Source organism: Lagenorhynchus albirostris, chromosome 9 (assembly GCF_949774975.1).
Source record: "Lagenorhynchus albirostris chromosome 9, mLagAlb1.1, whole genome shotgun sequence".
In the NCBI taxonomy this organism is placed as follows: Eukaryota; Metazoa; Chordata; class Mammalia; order Artiodactyla; family Delphinidae; genus Lagenorhynchus; species Lagenorhynchus albirostris.
In genome coordinates, this window is record NC_083103.1 from 94,386,125 (window position 1) to 94,410,512 (window position 24,388).

Below are 24,388 nucleotides of genomic sequence, written 5' to 3' on the forward strand. Positions count from 1 at the left end.
GCCTCTAAGAAAATTTTTCAGTGAAGATAAAATGTATTCCCATCAGTTTTCTGTGACCTGCTGTGTAAAAATTTTAGATTTGCATAAAAGCAAATTATATAATTGTAATGCTTTATTACTGAAGGTTATTTACATAGTGTTTAAAGCACAATAAAAAATAAGTTACAATACAAAAGTTCTCTTCAAGTAAAAGACACTGAACAGCCAGGCTATATTAACCCTTGAATATTTAGCCAAGACACAAAAGCTACAAGTTTTGCTGGAAACACCTTCCATGAGTTTTTAACTACCTCTTTACATTTATGGAACATCACCCAGGCCATCTGTTTGAAGAAATGCCCAATTACTATATTTTCAAAGGTTGAATTATAGAGAAAAATAGAAAATGTGAAAGGTAATACAGACTTTAAATCCAATTTTTACTTTCAAAACTGGGTACTGAAACTGTACTTTTTTAGACAGTATAAAAGGCAAAATGAGACAGGTATGGAATGCATTTTGAATCAAGGTTCACATGTAAATTATACCAGGTATTTTTTTTAGTATTGGAAAAAATATCAAAGCTCATCACCTTTAAATACAGATAAACTATTTGGAAATTCCAGTTTTAAAAGAAATAACATCTTCAACCTAGTTGGTGAAAACTGAAAATATCAAGCTGTAAACATGGGGGGCAGGCGGTAGGGGGAGAGGTTCCTAAACATTTAGATGTTTTCTATTCTTTAAATAAGTGCTGCAGTAGCTTAAGTTTGGAAAGACACTGGGAGACTAGACAGTTCTTGAAAAGCACTCTTCTTTCCATGACCCACTTATAAAGTTTGTTTTATCTACTAGTATAAGAGAAAAAAAAAAAAGTTGGTTACATTCTGTTAGTTTTGGTATTTCTTTGCCCCCAAACCAAATCCTCCCCCCAAATAAGCAACTGAATTAAAAAATAAATAAAAGAAAAAAATTTAATGTCTTCCAGTTCTCAGAGCTTTGTATAACACCATACAAAATTATTATCATTTAGGGTGATTTTTTTCACTAGCCCTAAATTTTTTAATTGTAATATACTCCTTCAGAAACTCCATTTAACTGCTTAATGATTCCAGTCTACAAATAAGCATAGATTTTGCTCTGTTGTTATAAATAATTGAATTGGGGGAAAAACTATAGTAAGCTAAACAGTCATTCACTGCTCATGAAAGATCTGAGCTGTTGATTGCTTGTCACAGCAGAGAAAAAAGGTGACAAGCAATTCATCTTGAGGTGGCCTTTGTCAATCTACTAGCACTTCTGTAACCTTCCCTAGTTACTCTGTGGTTTAGACTTGTACTACTGTAAACCTTGGATCCATTGACCAAAAACAAACAAAAACAAAAACCTGCCATCTAGGGTATTGAAAGAAATTCAATAAAATAAGATGTGTCCCATACTTAAGGAGAGCCATAAAAATCAAACTGTTCTTTAACAGGTTGAATTTAGAATTTTCTGTTAATCAATCAAAAACAGTTGGGAGAATCAGCTCACCTTTTAATTGAGAGTGTGAGAAGGAAAGAGTAAACATGTTAACTTTAGTAGCAAGAGTGCTGCTCTAAGGAAACTAATATATTAAAGGAAATCTTATGATACACAAGTGGACTTTTATCCCATTTGATGCCAATAGATATGTATACAAATCATAATCCACAAGGAGTGTTTAAGGGCAAAAATGTAGCTTCCTAGTATATAAAAGCTAATGAGCATTCGAAAAAAATACAATATTTGTACTCTGAAATTAAATAAAACCTTAGTAACAGGGCTGTGTGTGAGTCTGCTGGTATCTGCTCAAGAAGGGCCCTATGCTGGCACCAGAGGAACGTTGCTTGTCTAGGTGGTTATATACTGCAGAGCTGGTTGGAAGACAGGTCACAACTGGAAAAGCCAAAGAAAAGCTTCCATTAACACCAACTTATCTCAGGGTTCTTGTTCTTGGAAATCTTCAGCTTCCTGAAATACAAAACAAAAGTTTAAATGGATAATGTATATGGCAAGAGTGCAATAGGAGTACCTGGCATTATGAATACATATATATATGATCTATTCTCCATCGTGAAGGAAAATATTCGTAAGTATATTTGTCCTCTTCTAACTTAACTTTTAAAAGAAATTTCCTGATCCTTATTACATATTTCTCTGAGTCAGTGTCCTTAATTCATAGTCTCTGCCTTGCATGGACACTTGGATGATCCATAGCTGCTCACTCACATGCATTCATTCCTCTCCCTCTCCCTCTCCCTCTCTCTCTCTCTCTCTCTCTCTCTCTCTCTCTCTCTCTCCCCCCCACCATCACCCCAACCCCTTTATTATAAACAAAATCAAATATACAGGGGCTTCCCTGGTGGCGCAGTGGTTGAGAGTCCGCCTGCCGATGTAGGGGACACGGGTTCGTGCCCCAGTCCGGGAAGATCCCACGTGCCACGGAGCGGCTGGGCCCGTGAGCCATGGCTGCTGAGCCTGCGCGTCCGGAGCCTGTGCTCCGCAACGGGAGAGGCCACAACAGTGAGAGGCCCACGTACCGCAAAAAAAAATCAAATATACAGAAAAGTAAAGAAGGCAGTGTATGGAATTCACTGTCACTTAATTTTAAAGTTTTTTTTTTTTGCCTTATTTGCTATAAATACATATATTGGTGGGGGCTAAAGTTTTTAAAACAAATTACTGACATTTTAACCCTAAATACTCCAATATGCATTTTTATAATAGGGATATCTTCCTGTGTAACCACAATACCCTTATTATACCTAATAAAAGTTAACAATAATTCCCTATTGTCCAGATTGAAATTTTTCATATTAAGACTTGCCCAATGTCCCCCCAAATCTTTTTTATAACTAGTTTATTCAAATTAGTATCCATCCAGTCAGGGATTGTACACTGCACTTGATTGTGTTACTTCTTTAAACTTTTTTTTTAAATTAGGGTATAATTGCTTTACAATATTGTGTTAGTTTCTGCTGTACAGCAAAGTGAATCAGCTATATATATACATATATCCCCTCTTTTTTGGAATCCTTAAATTTTTTTCAATCTTAAACAGCCTCCATCTTTATTTTCCATGACTCTGGCTTATTAGAAAATCTGCTTGATTTTAAGTATAGCCCTTGGTAAAAATCTCTCTGACACCAGATTTTTTTTCTAGGTTTACAATAGAACCATTTTTCTCCATATTCTATTTTATAAATCCTTGAGAACTTTCACTGGAGCTTTAGGCTATAAAAATGTGGCTCTTTTTGCAAATAATAATAGTGGACCTACTTCAGAGAATAGAAGAAATTGTGATCATATGAAAAATAAATCATCCTACCTTTTAAGCCTAATAAACCTAAAAACTGGAAAAACAAAACTAAACACCACTAAAATTGGATTCATAGTCCCAATAACTAAATGAGAGTAGTAGAAATCAATTCCAAATAATACAGAAGTTCTCCTGTCAAAATGTCAAGCATATCTATTGAGTCACTCTCTTAAATGCCATGATTAGGTTACAATAAAACAAAAGAATAAAAGCAGATATTCTTTCATTTAAAAAAATTTATTTACATGTTGAAAGTTAATTTATTATTCTTTATGGTGGTAAATATAACCCCAAAGCCTCAAATAATCATAGAATTCTCTCAGCTTTACTGGTAGTAGGGTCTAGCTTCCTATCCTTTGCACAAAACACACTCAAAGGGGAAGCCATCGATAACACAAGAGAAGCCTTTTATCTCTCTGCCCAACTCCTCTAATTTCATACAGGAAACACATATCATATAATCTGGGAGATCCACAGTAGAAATGAGCCATATAAGAAAGCTAAGGAGGGACTCCCCTGGTGGCACAGTGGTTAAGAATCTGCCTGCCAATGCAGGGGACACGGGTTTGATCCCTGGTCCAAGAAGATCACACATGCCGCGGAGCAACTAAGCCTGTGAGCCACAACTACCGAGCCTGCGCTCTACAGCCTGAGAGCCACAACTACTGAGCTCACATGTTGCAACGTATGAAGCCCATGTGCTCTAGGGCCCACGGCCTGCAACTACTGAAGCCCTTGCCTTAGAGCCCATGCTCCACAATAAGAGAAGCCACTGCAATGAGAAACCCGCGCACCGCGAGGAAGAGTAGGCCCTGCTCATCACAACTAGAGAAAGCCCACGCACAGCAACGAAGACCCAATGCAGCCAAAAAAAGCTAAGGAAAGAAATGAACCCATTTGTGAACCTTACCATATAATAATGTTAGTCTGTGTCTTCTAAATAAACAGAAACCTTTTTTTCTTGGTTGAGCTTTTCTTCTTCTTTTCTGTAACATAGAAGCAGAAACCAATGTCAGGGGAAAAAGGCAAGAAGCAAGGGAGGCAAATCCTACAAAGGTTCAGGTGTGATATATTCCCCCAAATTTGGGGAAGAATTGTATGCACCTGGGAGTAGATCCAAGCTTACAGAGCACTAAACCTATTAGCGCTATCTAATAATACTCATACCTCCACATGACCCTGGGTATCTGAACTTAGACACTTTTCAGAATATTTCTAGAAGACAATATTATTTTGGAACTCCAGGTTTAAAGCAGACACCTTAGTTTACCATTACTATTCTACCTCTAATTCTACTTCCTATTCAAAAAAGAAAAGCATAAAATAAAAAATAAAACAAACAAAAACAAAAAAAGAGTGACCTAGAAGTCAACTTTATTGATCGTATTCTATTCAAACCAACTCAGAGTTGGGTTCATTAGTCTCCTTAAAAATCAATTCTATTTAGTAAATATTTCTTGAGGAAAAGAAACAAATGGTGCTGGGACAGCTGAAAATTTACAACTGCAAAAGAATAAATTTGAACTCCTACTTCACACCATATACAAGAATTGATTCAAAATGAATCAAAGACCTAAATGTAAGAACTAAACTGTAAAACTCTTAGAAGAAAACATAGGCATAAATCTTTTTGACCTTGGATTAGACAGTGGTTTCTTAGATATGACACCAACAAAACAAGCAACAAAAGAAAAAAAAGATAAATTGGACTTCTTCAAAATTTAAAGGACACTAATCAAGATAGTGTAAAGGCAACCCACAGAAGGGGAGAAAATAATTGCAAATCCTATATATAATAAGACGCTTTTGTTTACTCCAAAATATATTTTGAAAAACTCGTAGGGCTTCCCTGGTGGCACAGTGGTTGAGAGTCCGCCTGCCGATGCAGGGGACACAGGTTCGTGCCTTGGTCTGGGAAGATCCCACATGCCGCGGAGCAGCTGGGCCCGTGAGCCATGGCTGCTGAGCCTGCGCGTCCGGAGCCTGTGCTCCGCAACGGGAGAGGCCACAACAGTGAGAGGCCCGCATACCGCAAAAAAAAAAAAAAAAAACTCTTAAAACTTAACAATAAAAAGACAAATAACCTAAATTTAAAGTGGGCAAAATATTTGAATAGGTGCATCTCCAAATTAGATATTTAAATAGCCAATAAACACATGGAAAGATGCTCAGCATCATTAGGAAAATGCAAATGAAAACTTCAATGAGATACCACTTCACACCCACTAGATGACTATAATCAAAAGGACAGACAATACAAGTGCTGTTGAGGATGTAGACAAACTGGCACCCTCATACATTGCTGGTGGGACTATAAAATGGTGCAGCTGTTTTGGAAAACTGACTAGCAATTCCTCTAGAAGGTAACACAGAGTTACTACATATCCCAGTAATTCCACTCCTAGTTATATACACGGGAGAATTGAAAACATATGCCCATGAAACTTGTAGATGAATGTTCATAGTAGCATTAATCGAAATAGCCAAAAAGTGGGGAAAACCTAAATGTGCATCAACTGAATGGATGAACAAAATGTGGTATATGCATACAATGGAATATTATGCAGACACAGGAAGAATGAAGTACTATAACATAGATGAACTTTGAAAGCATTATACTAAGTCAAAGAAGCCAGACAGGGCTTCCCTGGTGGTAAAGTGGTTAAGAATCCGCCTGCCAATGCAGGGGACACGGGTTCAAGCCCTGGTCCGGGAAGATCCCACATGCCACGGAGCAAATGAGCCCGTGCGCCACAACTACTGATCCTGTGCTCTAGAGCCCGTGAGCCACAACTACTGAATCCTGTGTGCCTAGAGCCCCTGCTCTGCTACAAAGAGGAGCCACGGCAATGAGAAGCCCGCTCAGCGCAATGAGGAGTAGCCCCTGCTCGCCGCAACTAGAGAAAGCCCGCGCGCAGCAACGAAGACCCAGCACAGCCATAAATAAATAAGAAGCCGGACGTAAAAGGTCACATATTGTATGATCCCCTTTATATGACATGGCCAGAACAGGCAAATCCATAGAGACAGAAAGCAGATTAGTAGTTGTCAGGGGCAGGTGAGGGAGGAAAATAGGGAGTGGTGGCTAAAGGGTATGGAGTTTCTTTTGTGGAGGTGATGAAAATATTCTGGAATTAGTGGTGATGGTTACACAACTTTGTGAACATTAAATAATGAATTCTATTATATGTAAATTTTATCTCAATAAAAAAATATATTATGCACCTTATATCAGCATGGCTGACTTTGCTAGGCACTAATTCATAGAGCCCCTGCTGACAGCCCAGTGGTTCTTAGAAATGTATGCTTTACATTAAAAGTGAGGAATATCCAGGACTTCCCTGGTGGCGCAGTGGTTAAGAATCCGCCAGGGGACAAGGGTTCAAGCCCTGGTCCGGGAAGATCCCACATGCCACAGAGCAACTAAGCCAGTGTGCCACAACTACTGAGCCTGCGCTCTAGAACCCGAGAGCCACAACTACTGAGCCCACCTGACACAACTACTGAAGCCCGTGCGCCTAGAGCCCGTGCTCCGCAACAAAGAGGAGCCACTGCAGTGAGAAGCCCGCGCACCGCAACGAAGAGTAGCCCCCCTCGCCGCAACTAGAGAAAGCCCGTGTGCAGCAACAAAGACCCAACGCAGCCAAATATTAATTAATTAATTTTTTTTAAAGTGGGGAATATCCTAGAAAAGCTTTATATAAGTAAATTTTTATAATATCAAATCCTGCATAGTAAAGAAAGCTTATAATAAAATCTTCTATAAAATTAAGAAACTAAAGTTACTAGACTCACAGACATAGAAAACAAATTTACGGTTTGTTTGAAAGAGTGGGGAGGGATAAATTAGGAGATTGGGATTAACATATACACGCTATAATATATAAAATAGAGAACCAACAAGGACCTACTGTATAGCACAGAGAACTATATTCAATATTTTGTATTAACCTATAAGGGAAAAGAATCTGAAAAAGAATACATACATATATATATATATAAATCACTTTACTGTACACCTTAAACTAACACAACATTGTAAATCAACTACACTTCAATTTAAAAAAAGCTAAAGTTACTAATTCACACCCTAATTTATCCATCCTGTGAATTTGAATTCTGTTATGTAAGATTAACTCAAGAGGAAGAACACCTGTCCAACAATTATTTAGCCCCACTATAAAATACCAAGAGTTGCCATAAAACAGTGTTAAAAGAAGACTTTCCCAGAACTGCCCAGCCTTACGATTTTATCTCCACCACTTTATGAGCTCTTTCAGCCCGTCGCTTTTTCCGGAAATGCTGGAAGAGGACCACCACAATTACTATTATGACCATCAGTGCACAGGCGGAGCCAATGGCCAGGGCCAGGAAGTGGATCTCAGAGAAGCGTACTGTAAGGAGAAAAGATCAAGTTGGGGTTCTGAAAAGAGGACGACTATAATGAAATCTAAAGATATTCATCCTTTTTTTAAAAAATAAATTTATTTATTTTATTTATTTATTTTTGGCTGCATTGCGCCTTTGTTGCTGTGTGCGGGCTTTCTCTAGTTGCGGCAAGCGGGGCCTGTTCTTTGTTGCCGTGCACAGACTTCTCATTGCGGTGGCTTCTCTTGTCGCGGAGCACGGGCTCTAGGTGCGTGGGCTTCAGTAGTTGTGGCACACGGGCTCAGTAGTTGTGGCTCACGGGCTCTAGAGCACAGGCTCAGTAGTTGTGGCGCACGGGCTTAGTTGCTCCACGGCATGTGGGATCTTCCTGGACCAGGGCTCAAACCAGTGTCCCCTGCATTGGCAGGCGGATTCTTAACCACTGCACCACCAGGAAAGTCCCAAGATATTATTCCTTAAATGGAATCATTTAAGTGTGTATTTTCATCTTTAAATGAAATCTTCCTTTCTTCTACGATATTAATTTTGTAAAGTCTAGTAGCAGTAGAAAAGCCATACAGGGATTTCCCTAACAGTCCAGTGATTAAGACTCCGTGTTTCCAATGCAGGGGATGCAGTTTCAGTCCCTGGTTGGAGAACTAAGATCCCATATGCTGCGTGGTGTGGCCAAAAAAAAAAAAGTAGGAAAAGCATACAGACTACTTTAGTGGTTCTCAAACTTTGGTTCTAGGAGTAGCAGCTACAGAATTACTTGAAAACTTTGAAATGCGAGTTCTATCAGACCCCACCCCAGGCCTAATGAATTACAGGGGGCACCCAGCAATCTGTTTTAATTTGTCCTCCAGATGATTCTGATGCATGCTAAAAGTTTGAGAACCACTTGGCCAGTTGATCTACCTAGTGGGGTAAAGTTATTGCTGACCTAATCGAATCCAGTGTCTAAACTATTTCTCCCCGAATCCTTCTCTCCTCTGTCATGCAGTCAGTCATTTATTCAGGCTTATTAAGGGCCTATTATGTTCCAGGGACTCTGATGGAAATACAAAGCCAAAAGAGACATTACCTTCAAGGAACTCATGCCCACTGGAAAGATAGACAAGTAAATCAGTAACTATAGTCTAGTGGATATATGATGCAAGAGAGAACCCAAAGGGAAGGGTCCCTAAACCAGGCTAGAGTCTGTGAAGCCTGGGTCTCTTAATTTTTACCTTGATTTCTGACTTAAATTTCAATGAACCCTCAGAGCCAGAAAAGACATTAGAGAATATCTAGCCCAGGGGTTCCCAGCCTGGAGTCTATGAAGGAAGATGGGGGGTGGGCAGGGCACAAGCCCACAGAATCCATGTCATATTGTGTGTGTACATTGTTGTGGTAAACAGGGGTTATGGCATTCATTAGGTTCTCTAAGAGTAGTGATCCCAATATGTTGAAGAACCATGTGTTCTTATCTACCTGTTCATTTTGCAGGATAAGAAACTGAGAGCCAAAGACATTACATTACTTCTTTCAATACTCAAATGACTTCTCCAAGGTCATACAGCTCTCTATTGATAGGGCCTTGAAGGATGATACTAGGAATGAAAGGAGGAAATGATACCACTGTAGAGGCTTTTACGTTTTGGGTAGTAATGTTGTGTGTTGGTTAAGAGCATACAGCAGAGACAGCTAGGTTAAAGTACCAGGTCCTAAAAAAAAAAAAAAAAAAAAATACCAGGTCCTGTGTGATTTGGGGTAATTAACTTCTTTGAGCCTCAGTTTCTTCAATGTATAAAATAGAGACAACAATATTCACTTCTTGAGTTCTTATAAAATATAAAATCGCTCATGTAAATTGTTCCACGCTGTGCCTGCACATAATAAAGTTTCAATATATGGTAATTATTGTAATTTTCAGTACAATTCAAGAGTTTGGGGGGGTTTATTTTCATTACTTCATTTTATCCTCACCATAATTTTTGCCATATTATTCTCACTTTACAGGAGAAAAAGAAAAGTTATTTACAGCTGGTAAACTAGCAGTGACTCAAACACAAATTTACAACTTGTAAGTTTTATGGTCTTTGCTTTTTGTTGTCTGGCAGTTTTCCAGGTTGTCCTTTACAGAACTGCAGGCAATACAGTGCCTTAGTTTGGAGCACAATTTTGGAGACAGAGATGCTTGGGTTTGAGTTCTGAGTGACTCCATTTATGAGCTCCATGACTTTAGACAAGTGACTTAACCTCTATGAGCATTGGTTTCCTCATTAGTAAAATGGGTGGGGGGGGAGCACACTAAGAGCACAATAAAATGATATGATATGTAAAGATTAGATATGATATGTAAATCCCCTAGCACATGGGAAGTGTTCAATAAACAATAACTACCCTTATTGGGATCTGCTTCCAACAGTGGTTGCGAGAATTAAATGAGATAGTACATGTCAAGAACTTTGGACAGTGCCTGATGTAGAGTAGGTACTCAATAGTACCTTGTGAATAAATGAGTGAATGAATGGACCTATTGTGTTAGCCTTTTATCGGAGGGTTGCTTCCTCTCCCTTTCACGATCTCAATGCCATTTTTGTAACAGATTCCTTAGGTCCCTTTATTTTCTGTTTCTTTCCACAGCCAAACAAAGCCTTCCTCTTTTTTACCCCAGGACTCTTCACTCTCCCTCTGCAGTTTCCAGATCCAAAGGGTTGGTCCCTCTCTACTCTTTCAGCCATCACAAAAGTTTGCCCCTCTCTTTTCTACAAGCTCTCATGCTTTCCAAAACGATTTTTCTCTACATCACCTACCAGTTTGCACAACGCTGAGCTGGATCTCCCCTATCAGCCCATCAACATCAGGTGGGTTCTTCACCTGGCAGGTGTATGTCCCATTGTCATCAAACTGTAGCTTCCAGAGGAGGATGGAGACATCGTACCGCTCAGGGTTCCCATCCCAGACCACCCGGTCCTTGAAACGCCCACTCATGGGTCTGAAAGGATCCACATGGTAGTAGAAAACCTAGAGAGGAGAAATGGCCAAAGGTCTTATTTGGTACCTGGGAAGGGAGGCTGAGATGGCAGGACCCGAAGAGAAATGCCAGCAAGCCTGACTGCCCCATCTGCAGCTCTCCTGCAAGAACCTCTTGCTTTCCCCTTCGCCAGCCTCTCAGTTCTGTCTGTTGATTTGTTTCCCAGCTTTACCCTGTGCTTGTTGCTAAGAAAAATACAGGAAGGGCAAGGAGAAATGGACTGGCTTATTTTCCTAACCAAGGGACCCTTACTTACAAACTGCTCAGGGCCCCCATCTCGAGGACGGAAATTCCAGGTCACTGTTAGAGCATCACCCACAGGGGCAAAGCTGGAGAAAGTGCATTTTAACCGAACATCGGTCCCATTGACAGCCTCCAGCACACGGGGAGTGTAAATTTCCACAGCTGCTATTGGCCAAAGAGCTGCAATGAAAAAAAGGGAAAGGAAGGGTTAACAGGAGATGTGTATTAAGAGAATTTCTGCTGACACTACCAAAATAAAAGTATGAGTAGGGCATCAAACAGAACTGAGATGCCTCAGCTCTCACTCAAACTCACTTCACCCAGAGTCTGCATACTCCTACCTACATGCAACCTTCACCCTCCCATTCCTTAAACAGCTACAACTACCACACAGCGCTCTCACTTTCTCCAAAGCATGATACCCTAGCCTCATGGTACCCACTTCAACACTGCTGTAAACAAACTACAAACATCGGCAAATAAAATTGAAAGCAGAAACAAAACATCAGAACTAATCAGAACATGAATTAGACATGTATTCAGATTAAGCATTGTATGTTATGTGTCTGATGGTCCCCTAGCAGGTATTTTCCAGAAAGTGTCCTTGTTGTGTGAATTTCACACTGTTCCTAGTCTTCTGCAGAAACTGAGTTAATCAGTCCCAGACAGTTTAGCTTGCCTGCGCCACTGGCACCTTTATACCACATGGCATTTTTTTAGCATGATATTTACATTTAGAATGTGCATGTTGGGGCAGTTGCAAAGCCCCAGCGGGTCTCTCTCCTTAACAATCTCAGCTTTCCCAGTGCTGCCGAGAGCCCCAGGCAAGACCCACACACAGAAATCGAAGTGCTAGGTTCTGCCGGCAGTGGGAGGTTGAGAGTAGCCACAAAAAATGGTGTGTAACCTGAGATTAGAAAACTCTCTCTGTGCCTGAATCACTGGCACCTGAGAACACACCTAAACCTGTTTTTCCAAAAGCAACTCCCCCCAAACAACCCACCACTTCAGTTTCACTAAAGTCAAAACTAAAATGAAATGCAACTGTGGCTCAGGCTCCAAAGAGCTCCAAAGCTCTTGCAACTTCTTCAACAATTAGCTAACTTTACAGGGTAGGCAGTGAAGGAGGTAGGCTCAGAGAAGCCCGCGAGCTCTTACCTGTGAGCTGTATGCCGAGGAGAAAAAGCACAGCACGCGTAGGGCTCTTGCCATACATGAGGGAAACCCAGCCCTGGCCCCAGAGACCAGACCGGGCAGACGGAGCGTTCCAGCACCCCGCCAAGGCCACTCCAGGAGGAAAGCGCACTGCGTTTTTCCGGAGAGGGGAGTCAGTCCCTCACCTATGGGAACCTGAGCACCCGTGCCTGTGAGTCATTCCTGCTCTGCCGGTGCTGGAGTGAAAGGTGGGGCCTCAGCTCCCAACGCCCTCCTTCCCTCCTTCCTTTCCTCCCTCCCACCCTCTGTGCTACAAGCGCGCCTGCAGAAAGTCCCATGCAGTCCTGTCTTAACTTTTCAGTTTATCTGGACCCTGGCCTCTGGATGGCCTTGAAAGCAGCCAGAGGAGGTGGTGCCCGTCTGAAATGTCCCAGGCTGCTTTGGTTCTGGCCCACACACACACGTTTTTTTAAAAACAGGTTTCAGGCTCGTCTGAGAAGTGAATGCTGAACCTACCTGCAGTGATTCCACTTATCAAAGCACCTCCCTTGGGCCACAGCAGCGGAAACTGGGTTTCCAAATCCAAAGTAATCAGAATTCCTTAGGACCCTCTGTGCTCAAGAAGTCCTACAGTTTATACCCTCAATTTTAGCCAAATGTTACCACAAGGATTGCCGTACCTTTTCTAGCTGCTAGCTTTCCCCGAGACCCACGTAAAATAGACTGACCAAAACAAATCTCAGTGTTTAATGACCCTTTACGTTTGAAGGATTTAAAGAGGAATCAGGACATCATCCCAGCTCATTTAGCCTATCTCAAGACAGTTTGCAAAGTGCTTTTATCTACACAACACTGCCGTGAGGCATTCCCATTTCACCAGTGAAGACGCTAAGAGCCCAGAGAAGTGATTTGCACAGCCAACAGGTAGCAGAACTGGAACTTTTTTGACTTTTTTTTTTTTTTTTGGCCGCACGGCATGTGGGATCTTAGTTCCCCAGCCAGGGAGGGATCCAACCCATGTCCTCTGCAATGGAAATGCAGAGTCTTAAGTCCCCTTTTTTGACTCTTAAATCTAGTTCTCTTTCCACAAAATAATAGCTAATGTGAACAATCAGACAGAGGACTCTCAAGGAAAAGTTTTTCCTAATAACTTTTTTGTACCTCTGATTTTATCTGCCATTTTGGGGGCAGCCATCTGTCTGAGAAATCTAAAGCGTTGAGGACTTTAAATGAGCAAAGGTGCCTCCTTGTCTGGAAGGACGATGGGTAATTGTTACAGGTTAATGAAGCAGCGTGGAAACAGCAGTAGGAGGGGGATGAAGATTACACACACAGTTAAGAAGTAGGCTTGACCAGAACCTAGAACAGAAGAAACAAATTGCCCTCATGCCTGGATTAGCAATCTAGAAACTCTTTAGTGATTCATAAAGTCTCCTAGTGAAACCCTGGAACAAAGAAGTTTCCAGGACGGGGAGGAAGGGGCAAGCTAACTAGAAAAAATAAAACAGCATAAAGAGGGAAGCAAAGAGAAAATTCCACCAAGAGAGAGGCAGATTACGGAAGAAGAAGAAAAGCAAAAGAGGAGAGAAAAGCAGCAGGAGAAAGATGTCATGATGATGGAGCAAAGAAAGGTAAACAACAGCAAAAATCAGTCCCCATTAGAACTAGAGAAAACAGGGGCTCCCCAAGTGAAGATCAGTGGTGTCCCAGCGTGAGTGTCCTGGGAAGAGTGTTTCTGAACACAGAATGTTTAGCTCCTTTGTCAGCTTCTAGGTCGGAAATGCTGGGGAAACATTTCAAATGGTGATAGGATAAAAGAGCTTTTCTGGTATGTAGGTCCAAAGAGTTCAGCTCCAGGAGCCTGAAAGAAAAGGAGTTAAGGAAACTTGAGCCTCTTTGTTGGCTTTCAAATTGCAGGGCAGTGCAGCTCTGGAGAGGTAAAGCCTGAGGTTTTGAAGTCTACCACAAATTGCAAACTTTGGTCAGAGGTAGGGTTACCAAAAGGCTCAGGGATGCAGTGAACAGCAGCATGAGAGGAATCGGGGCGGGAAGGACTGAACAAACTGCTCCTTTGTCAGGAGGAGAAGATTCCCCCCCTCCCAGGTAGCCAGAAGCCCTGTGAGCTGGCTGCCAGCACTGCTCTGGGGAGTCAGCCGCTGCCCAGACCCCATTCCTCAGCAGAGTTCAAGTTCCTGGCTGTGTGCCCGGCAACACCCAATTCCTTCCAGTTAGCAGGAGAGTCACCCGGTTCTCCTCCCTGGGTGGGGAGGGGAGAGGCCAAGGGCTGGACTTGCTAAGTAGAGAAAACACTAAAGAAAAAGGACGTTTGTCCCTAAGAGTCCCCAGGATGCCAATCAGCAGGAGTCTGACCAGAGCTGGAGGCATCTGGGTAAGGCCTAAGTTACAGTTCAGTTTGTGTCTGGGCAAATGAGAGAAAAGGAAGAGGAGTTCTGGAGTTTAAAGAGAAGAAAAGTGAAGTTTTCAGAGACATTACTTTTCCTGTAAACTTTTCCAGAGAAAAATTCTGATTGTCATTAAAATTTGTGGCATACTAAGTTTTGAAAGCACCTCATCTGTCCCTTCCCCTACACATTTCCTAAAAATATTTCTGATGGATACTGAGACCTTGGTCAGTAGGAAACTCACTGGGGGCTCAGAAGACAAAGAGAACAACTGGCCTGTATCAATATTTGTAAAAATTGTTTTCTTAGCATCCTAGGCAAAAATGTTTTTTTTCACCACAAGATGAAAATAGCATTCTGTGAAGCAAGGAAAACAAATAATTGAGCTCTTGGGGTGGTTCAAATAAAGTATTTAGTTACTCAAAAGTTTTGGTCCATATGTCTTTCTTACTAGAAAAGCTTTATGAAATTTTTGTTATATGCTAGGCTAGAAATACAAAATAGAATAAGAAGGACTTCTTAAATTAAATAAATAAATAAATATTTTTTTTTAAAAAAAGTAGAATAAGACATTTCTGCCTGGGAGGAAGAATCAGTCTAAAGAGAATTGGGAGGTGGGGTGTGTATGTAAGCAAGTAGTTACCGTATTTGTGACTTTTGAACCAGTCCTAAAAGGCTGAATAGAGAGGAGAGAAGAGAAACAGATGGGTGGAATGTGGTATCCACAGGAACCTGCAAGCAATTCCTCAAATCTAGTGCATAGGGAGGAGTGGCAGTTCAGGAGGCTGGAGAGAGGTTGGGCCCAGATGTTGAGGGTCCTCATTCGCCATCTGAAGGTGTATGGACTTGATCCTGACAAATATATCCGTTGGGTGTAGCTAACATGTGACCAGAGGAGAGAATTTGGTATTTCCCAGAACCATAAAAAATAACAAGGTATAACTGAATCACTTTTCTGTACACTTGAACATGTAAATTAACTATACTTGAATTTTTTTTTAATGGTTAAAAAACAAATAAGGAGGGACTTCCCTGGTGGCGTAGTGGTTAAGAATCCGCCTGCCAGTGCAGAGGACATGGGTTCGAGCCCTGGTCCAGGAAGATCCCGCATGCCGCGGAGCAGCTAAACCCGTGCACCACAACTACCGAGCCTGCGCTCTAGAGCCTGTGAGCCACAACTACTGAGCCCATGTGCCACAACTCCTGAAACCCACGTGCCTAGAGCCCATGCGCTGCAACAAGAGAAGCCACCGCAATGAGAAGCCTGTGCACCACAACGAAGAGTAGCCCCCGCTCGCCGCAACTGGAGAAAGCCCGCGCACAGCAATGAAGACCCAACGCAGTCAAAAATAAATAAATAAAAACAAATAAGGAGGGAAGGCCTTGAGACATCAACCACCACATACTCAACCAACTGTCTCATAAGGCCCCTGGCCTAGGAGCCAGAATGAAAATATAAACTTATTACGTGTTTTCAGAAGACTCAGACTCCTAGCCTTCCCTAACCAACAATTCCAATCTATAGCTCCTTTGTTTTTTTTCTAACTTCCTCTGGTTTAGAGACCTTTTCAAAGATGAGAGAGAATGTCAGAGTCCTAGATGAGAGGTGGGTTCTCAGCCCAAGGAAGAGGTGTTTTCCCTTGGGTCCTCCTCCTTGCCTCAAGGTTCCTACAGATAGTCCAGGGCAAGTCTGGATCTGAGCCTGAGCTCTAACGGCTTAGTGAAACCACGGGTAGGAATGCTCTTCTACCTCCCCACCTCTTGGCATCTTATATGTACACTTCCCCAGTAAAGCCTCAGACTCCTTTCTTAATTATAGAGGAGAGGCGTCATAATCTTATTAAACAGCCCAAGGAAGAGACTCTGAAGTTTAACCCTTCATATTCTAAAGAGAAGTTAGATGGATTTGCACAGGGTTGGAGAGATAGGGTGTCTTTAAAGATAAACTTGAAGAGTCTCCCAGGAGGATAAAGAGACCTTGTTGGAGGCATTTGTCTATCTCCCTGTTTACCACAGGCACTACATCTAAATACTGGGTGAGAATTTACATTTACATAGTGCTTACTGATGAATGTGGTACCTTTTGGTTACCATGACCAATTTCATTCTTAGGAAATTATTTCATTTCCTGAAAAGAAATAGCCTCTTCTCATACTTCTTTTTCTTCTTCTTTATTTATTTATTTATTTATTTGCTAGTAAATATTAGGAAGCATGAGACAGGAACTGGAGTCCAACCTGCTTAGATCCAAATCCAAGCTTGGCCACTTAGTTAGCTGTGTGACCTTGGGCAGTTATTTAATTCTCTGTGCCTCAATTATCTTACACGTAAAATGAGAATAATATCTGCCCCATAGGTCTCCCCTGGTGGCGCAGTGGTTAAGAATCTGCCTGCCAATGCAGGGGACACGGGTTCGAGCCCTGGCCCGGGAAGATCTCACATGCCGCAGAGCAACTAAGCCCGTGCACCACAACTACTGAGCCTGTGCTCTAGAGCCAGCAAGCCACAACTACTGAGCCCACGTGCCACAACTACTGAAGCCTGTGTGCCTACAGCCTGTGCTCCGCAACAGGAGAAGCCACGATAATGAGAAGCCCGCACAATGCAACGAAGAGTAGCCCCCGCTCACCGCAACTAGAGAAAACCCGTGCGCAGCAACGAAGACCCAACACAGCCATTAATTAATTAATTAATTAATACTATCTGCCCCATAAGCTTAGTATAAGAATCAAGTGAAATTCTGTATTTAAGTAAAGCTCTATGTGCAGTGCCCATAGAAAACGCTCAGTAAATTTAGTTGTTTGTGGTTATACTTAGTTAACATATTGAAAACTGTTCCCATGACCACTGGGAAAAGGTCTAGCAGTTTCTTGTAAAGCTAAGTTTCATATAAAGCTAACCACCTTAGCAATTTCACTCCTAGGTATTTATCCAAGAGAAATGAAGTTATATATCCACAAAATTACTTGTATGAGACTATTTGGAGAAGTTTTATTCATAATACCCCAAATTGGAAACAGCCCAGGGGTCCATCAACAGAAAAATAGATAAATACTCCATAGAATACTCGTACGATGGGTTACTACTCAGGAATAAAAAGGAACAAACCACTGATACATACAACCACATGCATGAATCTCAAATATATTATGTTGAACAAAATTAGCCAGACATAAAGGAGTACTTGCTCTTTTTTTTCCAACTTTTCTGAAGATTTTTATTTATTTATTTATTTATTTATTTTTGGCTACGCTACGCTGGGTCTTCGTTGCAGCGTGTGGGCTTTCTCTAGTTGCGGTGAGCGGGGACTAGTCTTCAATGCGGTGCACGGGCTTCTCATTGAAGTGGCTTCTCTTGTTGTGGAGCATGGGCTCTAGGTGCGTGGGCTTCAGTAGTTGTGGCACGTAGGCTCAATAGTTATGGCTCACAGGCTCTAGAGCTCAGGCTCAGTAGTTGTGGCGCACGGGCTTATTTGCTCCATGGCATGTGGGATCTCCCCAGACCAGGGATCAAACCCGTGTCCCCTTCATTGGCAGGTGGATTCTTAACCACTGCGTCACCAGGGAAGTCCCAGTACTTACTCTTTGATTCCACTTATTTGAAGTTCTAGAACAGGCAAAGCTAATGTTTGGTGGGAAAAAATCATAACAGTGTTTGCCCTTGGGAGAGCGAGTGGGGGAAGGAATAGACTGGAGAGGCATGAGGGACATTTCTGGAGTGATATTAATGTTCTGCATCTTGATATGGGTTTGGGTTATAGAGGCTTAGGCATTTGCCCAGTTCTTTGAATGGTATGTGCTTAAGTCTTGTGTGTTTCATTGTCTGCAAATTTTATTTCAATGTATTCTTAAAAGGAATTATAAATGAATATTGAACTCTCATTAATGCTGAAGTATATAGGAGGATGTGTCCTGATGTCTGAAATTGTAAAATGCGTACAAAAAATAAGATATTAATGGATAGGTGGATAAAGGGATGAAAAGAGAAATGAATAGATATATGATATAAATCATGTATTAATATATAGTAAAATGTTAGCTGAAGAACGTAAGCAGGGAATATAGGTGTTCACTGTAAAATCCTCTCAATTTTTCTGCATGTTTGAAGCTTTTCATAATAAAATGTTGGCAAAAATCTGCTTCCTCCTTTACCAGGTTTCCTTAGCATTCAGTAAACGACAACACCAAACTTAGAAATAAAATGTTTGAGAGTCATTATTTTACATCATTCTAGTTTAGACATCATTCCTTAGAATATTGGTCAATTTTAACAAATAAAAATTACCATTAATTTAAAAATTACAATTTATCAAGTACCTACTATGTTCCCAGAACCACCACAGGCATGTCACAGATATTATGTCTGATCCTCATAATAGCAAGACAAGCAGAGGTCCCCGTTTTATAGATGAGGAAATTGAGGCACAAAGAGACTCATTCATTCTAATACCTATTGAGCCCTTGTGGGTGGAGAGAAAAGGGGGAAAAGGAGAATGAATGACCAGAGATGAGGCTGAAAATCTAATCAGGGGCTAGACCCTAAAGGCCCTTGATAAGGGTTAAGGAGTTTGGACTTTATCTGGAGGGCAATGGGGAGACATTGAAAACTTTTCAGCAGAAAGTGATCTGATCAGATTTGTATATTTAAACATCACGTGGGACTTCCCTGGTGGTCCAGTGGTTAAGAATCTGCCTTCCAATGCGGGGAACACAGGTTCGATCCCTGGTCAGGAAACTAAGATCCCACATGCTGCAGAGCAACTAAGCCCCCCACACCACAACGAAGAGCCTGTGTGCCGCAACGAAGACCCAGCACAGCCAAAGTTTTAAAAATAAATCAATAAATTAAAAATAAAAGATCACGCAACTACAATTTGGAGAGAGACAATGGAGAGGAACAAGACCGAAAGCAAGAAGCTGCTTCTGGGAACAGTAATCAACAGGCGGATGATTTGACAGGAACTGAAACAATGGCAGAGGGAATGGAGAGAAGTAGGGATTTGAGAGCTACGAAGGAGGCAGAATGGATGGAGATTCGTACATGATTGGAAGTGGAAGTGAGGGAAAGTGTTGGAGGATAATTTTTAAAATTTTTCAAATTTTTAGCATAGATAACTTGGTGGACAGTGGCTGCCCTTCTCTGAAATGGAGAGGATGAGGAGTTGTCAAGTTTGCTGTTCCTGTGGGACAGCCAAGCAGAGATGTTCAGTACAAAATGGGACAAATGGATCTGAGCTCCAAAGAGAGCTCTGGGCTAGAGATGCCAGACTGAGGTCTCCAGCCCTTCCAGAAGGCAATTGTGGGGCCACTGTAGAGTGAGAAAGGACGCGGTCCTAGGACAGAATCTACAGGCTGAACATCACCTAAGGAACAAGAGAAAAGGAGAATCTCTGAAGAGAGTGGGTAAACGCAAGAGAGAGAGAAGAAAATAACTGGAGTGGTGTCCCAAAGCTAAAGGAAGAGGGGGGTTTCCAAAAACAAGGGGGGGTTTCCAAAAAAAATTTGTATTTTGATACAAAATATCAAATGCTACTGAGAGTCAAGTAAAATAAGGACTGAAAGTATTCACTAGATCACCCAACTGGTGACCTTAGTGGAAGCACTTTCACCTGAAAAGTAGTAAAGGTGGAGGTCGTTTTGCAGTCGATGGAGGGGTAAACGGGAGTGAGGAAGGGGTTTACTTATGGTCAGAGCTTATGAAGAAGAGCAGAAGAGGCGGTAGCTGGAAGGCAATGTGGTAGAAAGAAGTTTTTTAGCTTTCGGCTCATTTGTTGGTTTTAAGAAAGGAAAGTATTAGCATGTTAAAATGCTTCCTGGAATGAGCCAGCAAACAGGAAGAAGTGTACCTCCCTCATTGTTAACAAGAGGTTAAGAATGTTCAGAGACCTCCCTGGTGGTTAAGAATCTGCCTGCCAATGCAGGGGACACGGGTTCAAGCCCTGGTCTGGGAAGATCCCACATGCCTTGGAACAACTAAGCCCGTGCGCCACAACTACTGAGCCTGCTCTCTAGGGCCCATGAGCCACAACTACTGATCCCACGTGCCACAGCTACTGAAGCCCGCGTGCCTAGAGCCCGTGCTCTGCAACAAGAGAAGCCACCACAATGAGAAGCCCATGCATCGCAACGAAGACTAGCCCCTGCTCGCTGCAACTAGAGAAAGACTGCGCACAACAACGGAGACCCAACGCAGCCAAAAGCAAGTAAAATTAAATAAATAAATAAATAAATAAATATATTTTTTTAAATGCTCAGGGGATGCTTAGGACAGTCCTGCTTTATACTGTTGTCCTCCTGTAATGGTTAATAGTACCCCTTTCGGAGGACTTCCCTGGTGGTCCAGTGGTTAAGACTCCACGCTTCCAATGCAGGGGACACAGTTTCGCTCCCTGGGTGGGAAACTAGGATCCCACATACCGTGCAGGGTATCCAAAAAATAAAAAATTAAAATTAAAATATAGTACCCCTTTCACACTGTGACAGTGTGGAAGATAATTTATATGGTCAACCTAGATAAGGGGGAAGCCCAGGCTGCGCACAGACTTGGCTAACTTTGAAAGTGAAAGTGTTGGGACCAAAAATTGAAGTTTTCATCCATGTGTGTGTGTGTGCGTGTGTGTGTGTGTATGTGTGTGTGTTTATAAAGTTTTTTTCGCCTCCTGAGAGAATTCTCATCTAGTGGTTCCTACTTCATTTGTGTACTAGGGAAGAAAGGTCACTGTCCTAGGATGAGGCAAGGAGACAGAGGAGCAGAAGTCGGAAAGGGAGAGGAGGTCTGACACAGTTGGTGACAGGAATGAGAGGAGAAATTGGCCAAAGTCAAGTAGCATTCCCAAGGTCACCTACCTAGTGACATGGTCAGAATTCAAAACCAGGCCTGCCCAGCTCTCAAGTCAACTCCAGAGCCAATTTGAACTCTTCCTACAATACCAGTTGCCCCTTCTCATTACAATGTATCAGATGGGACTTCCCTGGTGGTCCAGATGTTAGGACTCGGCGCTTCTACTGTCAGAGCCCGGGTTCAATCCCTGGTTGGGGAACCAAGATCCTGCAAGCTGCGCAGCACGGCCAAAATAAAAAAAAAAAGAATGTATCAAGCATGTCTACAGTCAGCCCTCCATTGTATGTTCAGGCCACTCTCTGACCAGTGGTGCCTTCCTTCCCTCCCCATCACTACCACTGCCACCATTCTGAGACTTCTGAAGCACAGGTAAATGAAATAAACATTAGGCATCCTCTTCTCTGCATCTCTCCTAAAAGAAAACATTTGATGGGGGCTTCCCTGGTGGCACAGTGGTTGAGAGTCTGCCTGTCGATGCAGGGGACATGGGTTCGTGCCCCGGTCCGGGAGGATCCCACGGAGCGGCTGGGCCCGTGAGCCATGGCCGCTGAGCCTGCGCGTCCGGAGCCTGTGCTTCGCAACGGGAGAGGCCACAACAGTGAGAGGGCCGTGTACTGCAAAAAAAAAAAAAAATAGGTGAATGGATAAAGATGTGGGGTATATATATATATATATATATATATATATATATATATATATATATTACTCAACTATAAAAAAGTCAACTATTGCCATTTGCATCAACGTGGATGGACCTAGAGATTATCATACTAAGTGAAGTAACTCAGAGAAAGACAAGTATCATATGATATCACTTTTATGTGGAATCTAAAAAATAATACAAATAAATCTATATACAAAACAGAAACAGACTCACAGCCATAGAAAACAAATTGATGGTTACCAAATGGGACACGGATGTGGGGAGAGACAAATTAGGAGTATGGGATTAACAGACACAAACTACTATACATAAAATAGATAAGCAACAAGGATTTACTGTATAGAACAGGGAGTTATACCCAATATCTTAATAAGTTAATAATAACCTATAATGGAATATAATCTGCAAAAACAAAAAACAAATCGCTATGCTATACGCCTAAAACCAAAACAATATTGTAAATCAAATACACTTCAATAAAAAAAAAGTTTACCTGTTCCTTGGAAAAAATGCTCTGTCTCATTGATCAGACACAGTACTTAGCACACTGTAGGTGTTCAGTAAACACTGGTGATTGAGTAAGCTGATCTCAGGTTAGCAGAAACAAGCACTTTTTTTTCAAATTAAATTTATTGTTCATCTTAAAGCAAATCAAATACACAGTAACATGACAATTCCAACTTGTTCACAAAAAGTGATAACTGAGCTCTACTGAGAAATAAATACTTTTGGGATAATAGGGAAAGCGTAAGTTTTGACTAAAAATTCTTTCTTCTTCATAAAACCAAAGTCAACTCAAGGTGTTCTTTCACCAAAAAAAGTCTACCATTTTGAGTTTTTCCCCTAATCTAGTTTATTTCTTTGGTATTTTTATATGAATGATTTGTAGTAATTTGTTTGTAACAGCCAAAGAGAATTTAACCATGGTACTAGTAATAAACAGTAGATTACCAAAACTTTAATATTTATTCCTCTCTATTTTATCTTGAGAAGCAAAACCTTTATGAAAGAAAATGTAATTTAGCAGAATCACTGAAAAAGAGTTCTACCATCCTAAGTTCATTCTTATTTTCATCTCTATACCTTTCTCAAACTGTTTCTTTCCTTTAACATTCTTTACTGCTCCCCACCTATTCACAGCCTTCTTTTTCTCTTAGGGTGGGGGTGGGTGACCATATAATTTACTGTCCAAACCGGAACAGTTGGTTTTTGGTTTTGTTTTTGTTTTTCATGGAAAGACATTTTATATTAAATATAGCAGTGTGTACAAGTCAATCCCAAACTCCCAATTCATCCCTCCCCCCAACCCCCACAACCATAAATTCATTCTCTAAGTCTGTGGGTCTGTTTGTTTTGTAAATTAAGTTCATTTGTATCTTTTTTTTTTTTAGATTCTGCATATAAGCAATAATATCATATGATATTTTTCTTTTTCTGTCTGACTTAGTTCACTTCAAACTGGAACTGTTTTGAGACTGAAAGTGGCATTATTGATATTTACACTGGAAAAATAAAACAGGGCTTTCCCAGGGACACTGGGATGTAGGGGTCACCCTACTTTAAACTCTCGGGTCCTCAGTTTCCACATTAATAAAGCGAGGGGGTTGGACCAACTGACTTCTAAGGACCCTTCTAGTCTTAACCATCGAAGAGTCTACTGTTCTGACTTAATGTGCTTCATCCTCAAAATTCAGTCTTACTCAGAAAACCTCAGATGTCGCAAGGCCTCAGAACCACTTTTTTTCATCACAGGTCCATTGAATGCTGAGAAGCAGCAAAGGTGCTGAGTTAGCTAAGGCCTTTCAGCCTCTCTGCACTCCCCTCCATTTCCCATCGAGGCCTGTTGCCTGCAAGGGAACAAGCAGGTTGGACTTGTCGGCTCAGAAGCATTTCTGGGTGGAAAGGGCAGCCCGGCTGCTTGTCCAGGCAAACAGGATGTGTCTTCCCTGGTGAGTCAGAGCCAGATAGAGAAAGCACGCCTGCCCAGCCCCCTGGGGGGTTCCCCTCCGCCTCCCCAGCTTCCAGCTCCTGAAAGGGGAAGACAGGGAAAAATTCTCAGCAACGTTGCTGTTTTCTTCCAGCCTGCCCCCATGTTATACACCCTCTGAGTGTCAGTGTCTGCTGGGCTACACTAGCAGTAAGCAGAGGAAATGAGGCTTTCAAAGACAGAGCAAAAAATGATCATTTAAAGCTGTCACCCTGAGTGCAAGCTCTTACTCTAATGATGCTGACATTATTCCAAACGTTTCTAGAATGACTCTTCTGGAATGGCCTTAGCATCTTGAACCAAAAAAAATTTTTTTTGAGATCCTTAACGATGACAAATCTTCACGCTTTTGAGAGCTAGTTTGATTCTCCAACACATCTAAAAGTCACAT

The 24,388-nt window shown here is 41.6% G+C and overlaps 1 protein-coding gene across 1 annotated transcript; it reads right to left on the minus strand.

Annotated features, from left to right (window-relative positions):
* Positions 1–1,832: 1,832 nt before the first annotated feature.
* On the minus strand, positions 1,833–12,324 carry MPZL2 (myelin protein zero like 2). The gene is made up of 6 exons (XM_060160480.1): positions 12,108–12,324; positions 10,963–11,129; positions 10,486–10,696; positions 7,566–7,713; positions 4,230–4,305; positions 1,833–1,971 (listed from the first exon to the last, which is right to left on the minus strand). The coding sequence occupies exons 1-5, from the start codon at positions 12,163–12,165 to the stop codon at positions 4,242–4,244; spliced, it is 648 nt and encodes a 215-aa protein (XP_060016463.1). The 5' UTR covers positions 12,166–12,324; the 3' UTR covers positions 1,833–1,971; positions 4,230–4,241.
* Positions 12,325–24,388: the final 12,064 nt, after the last annotated feature.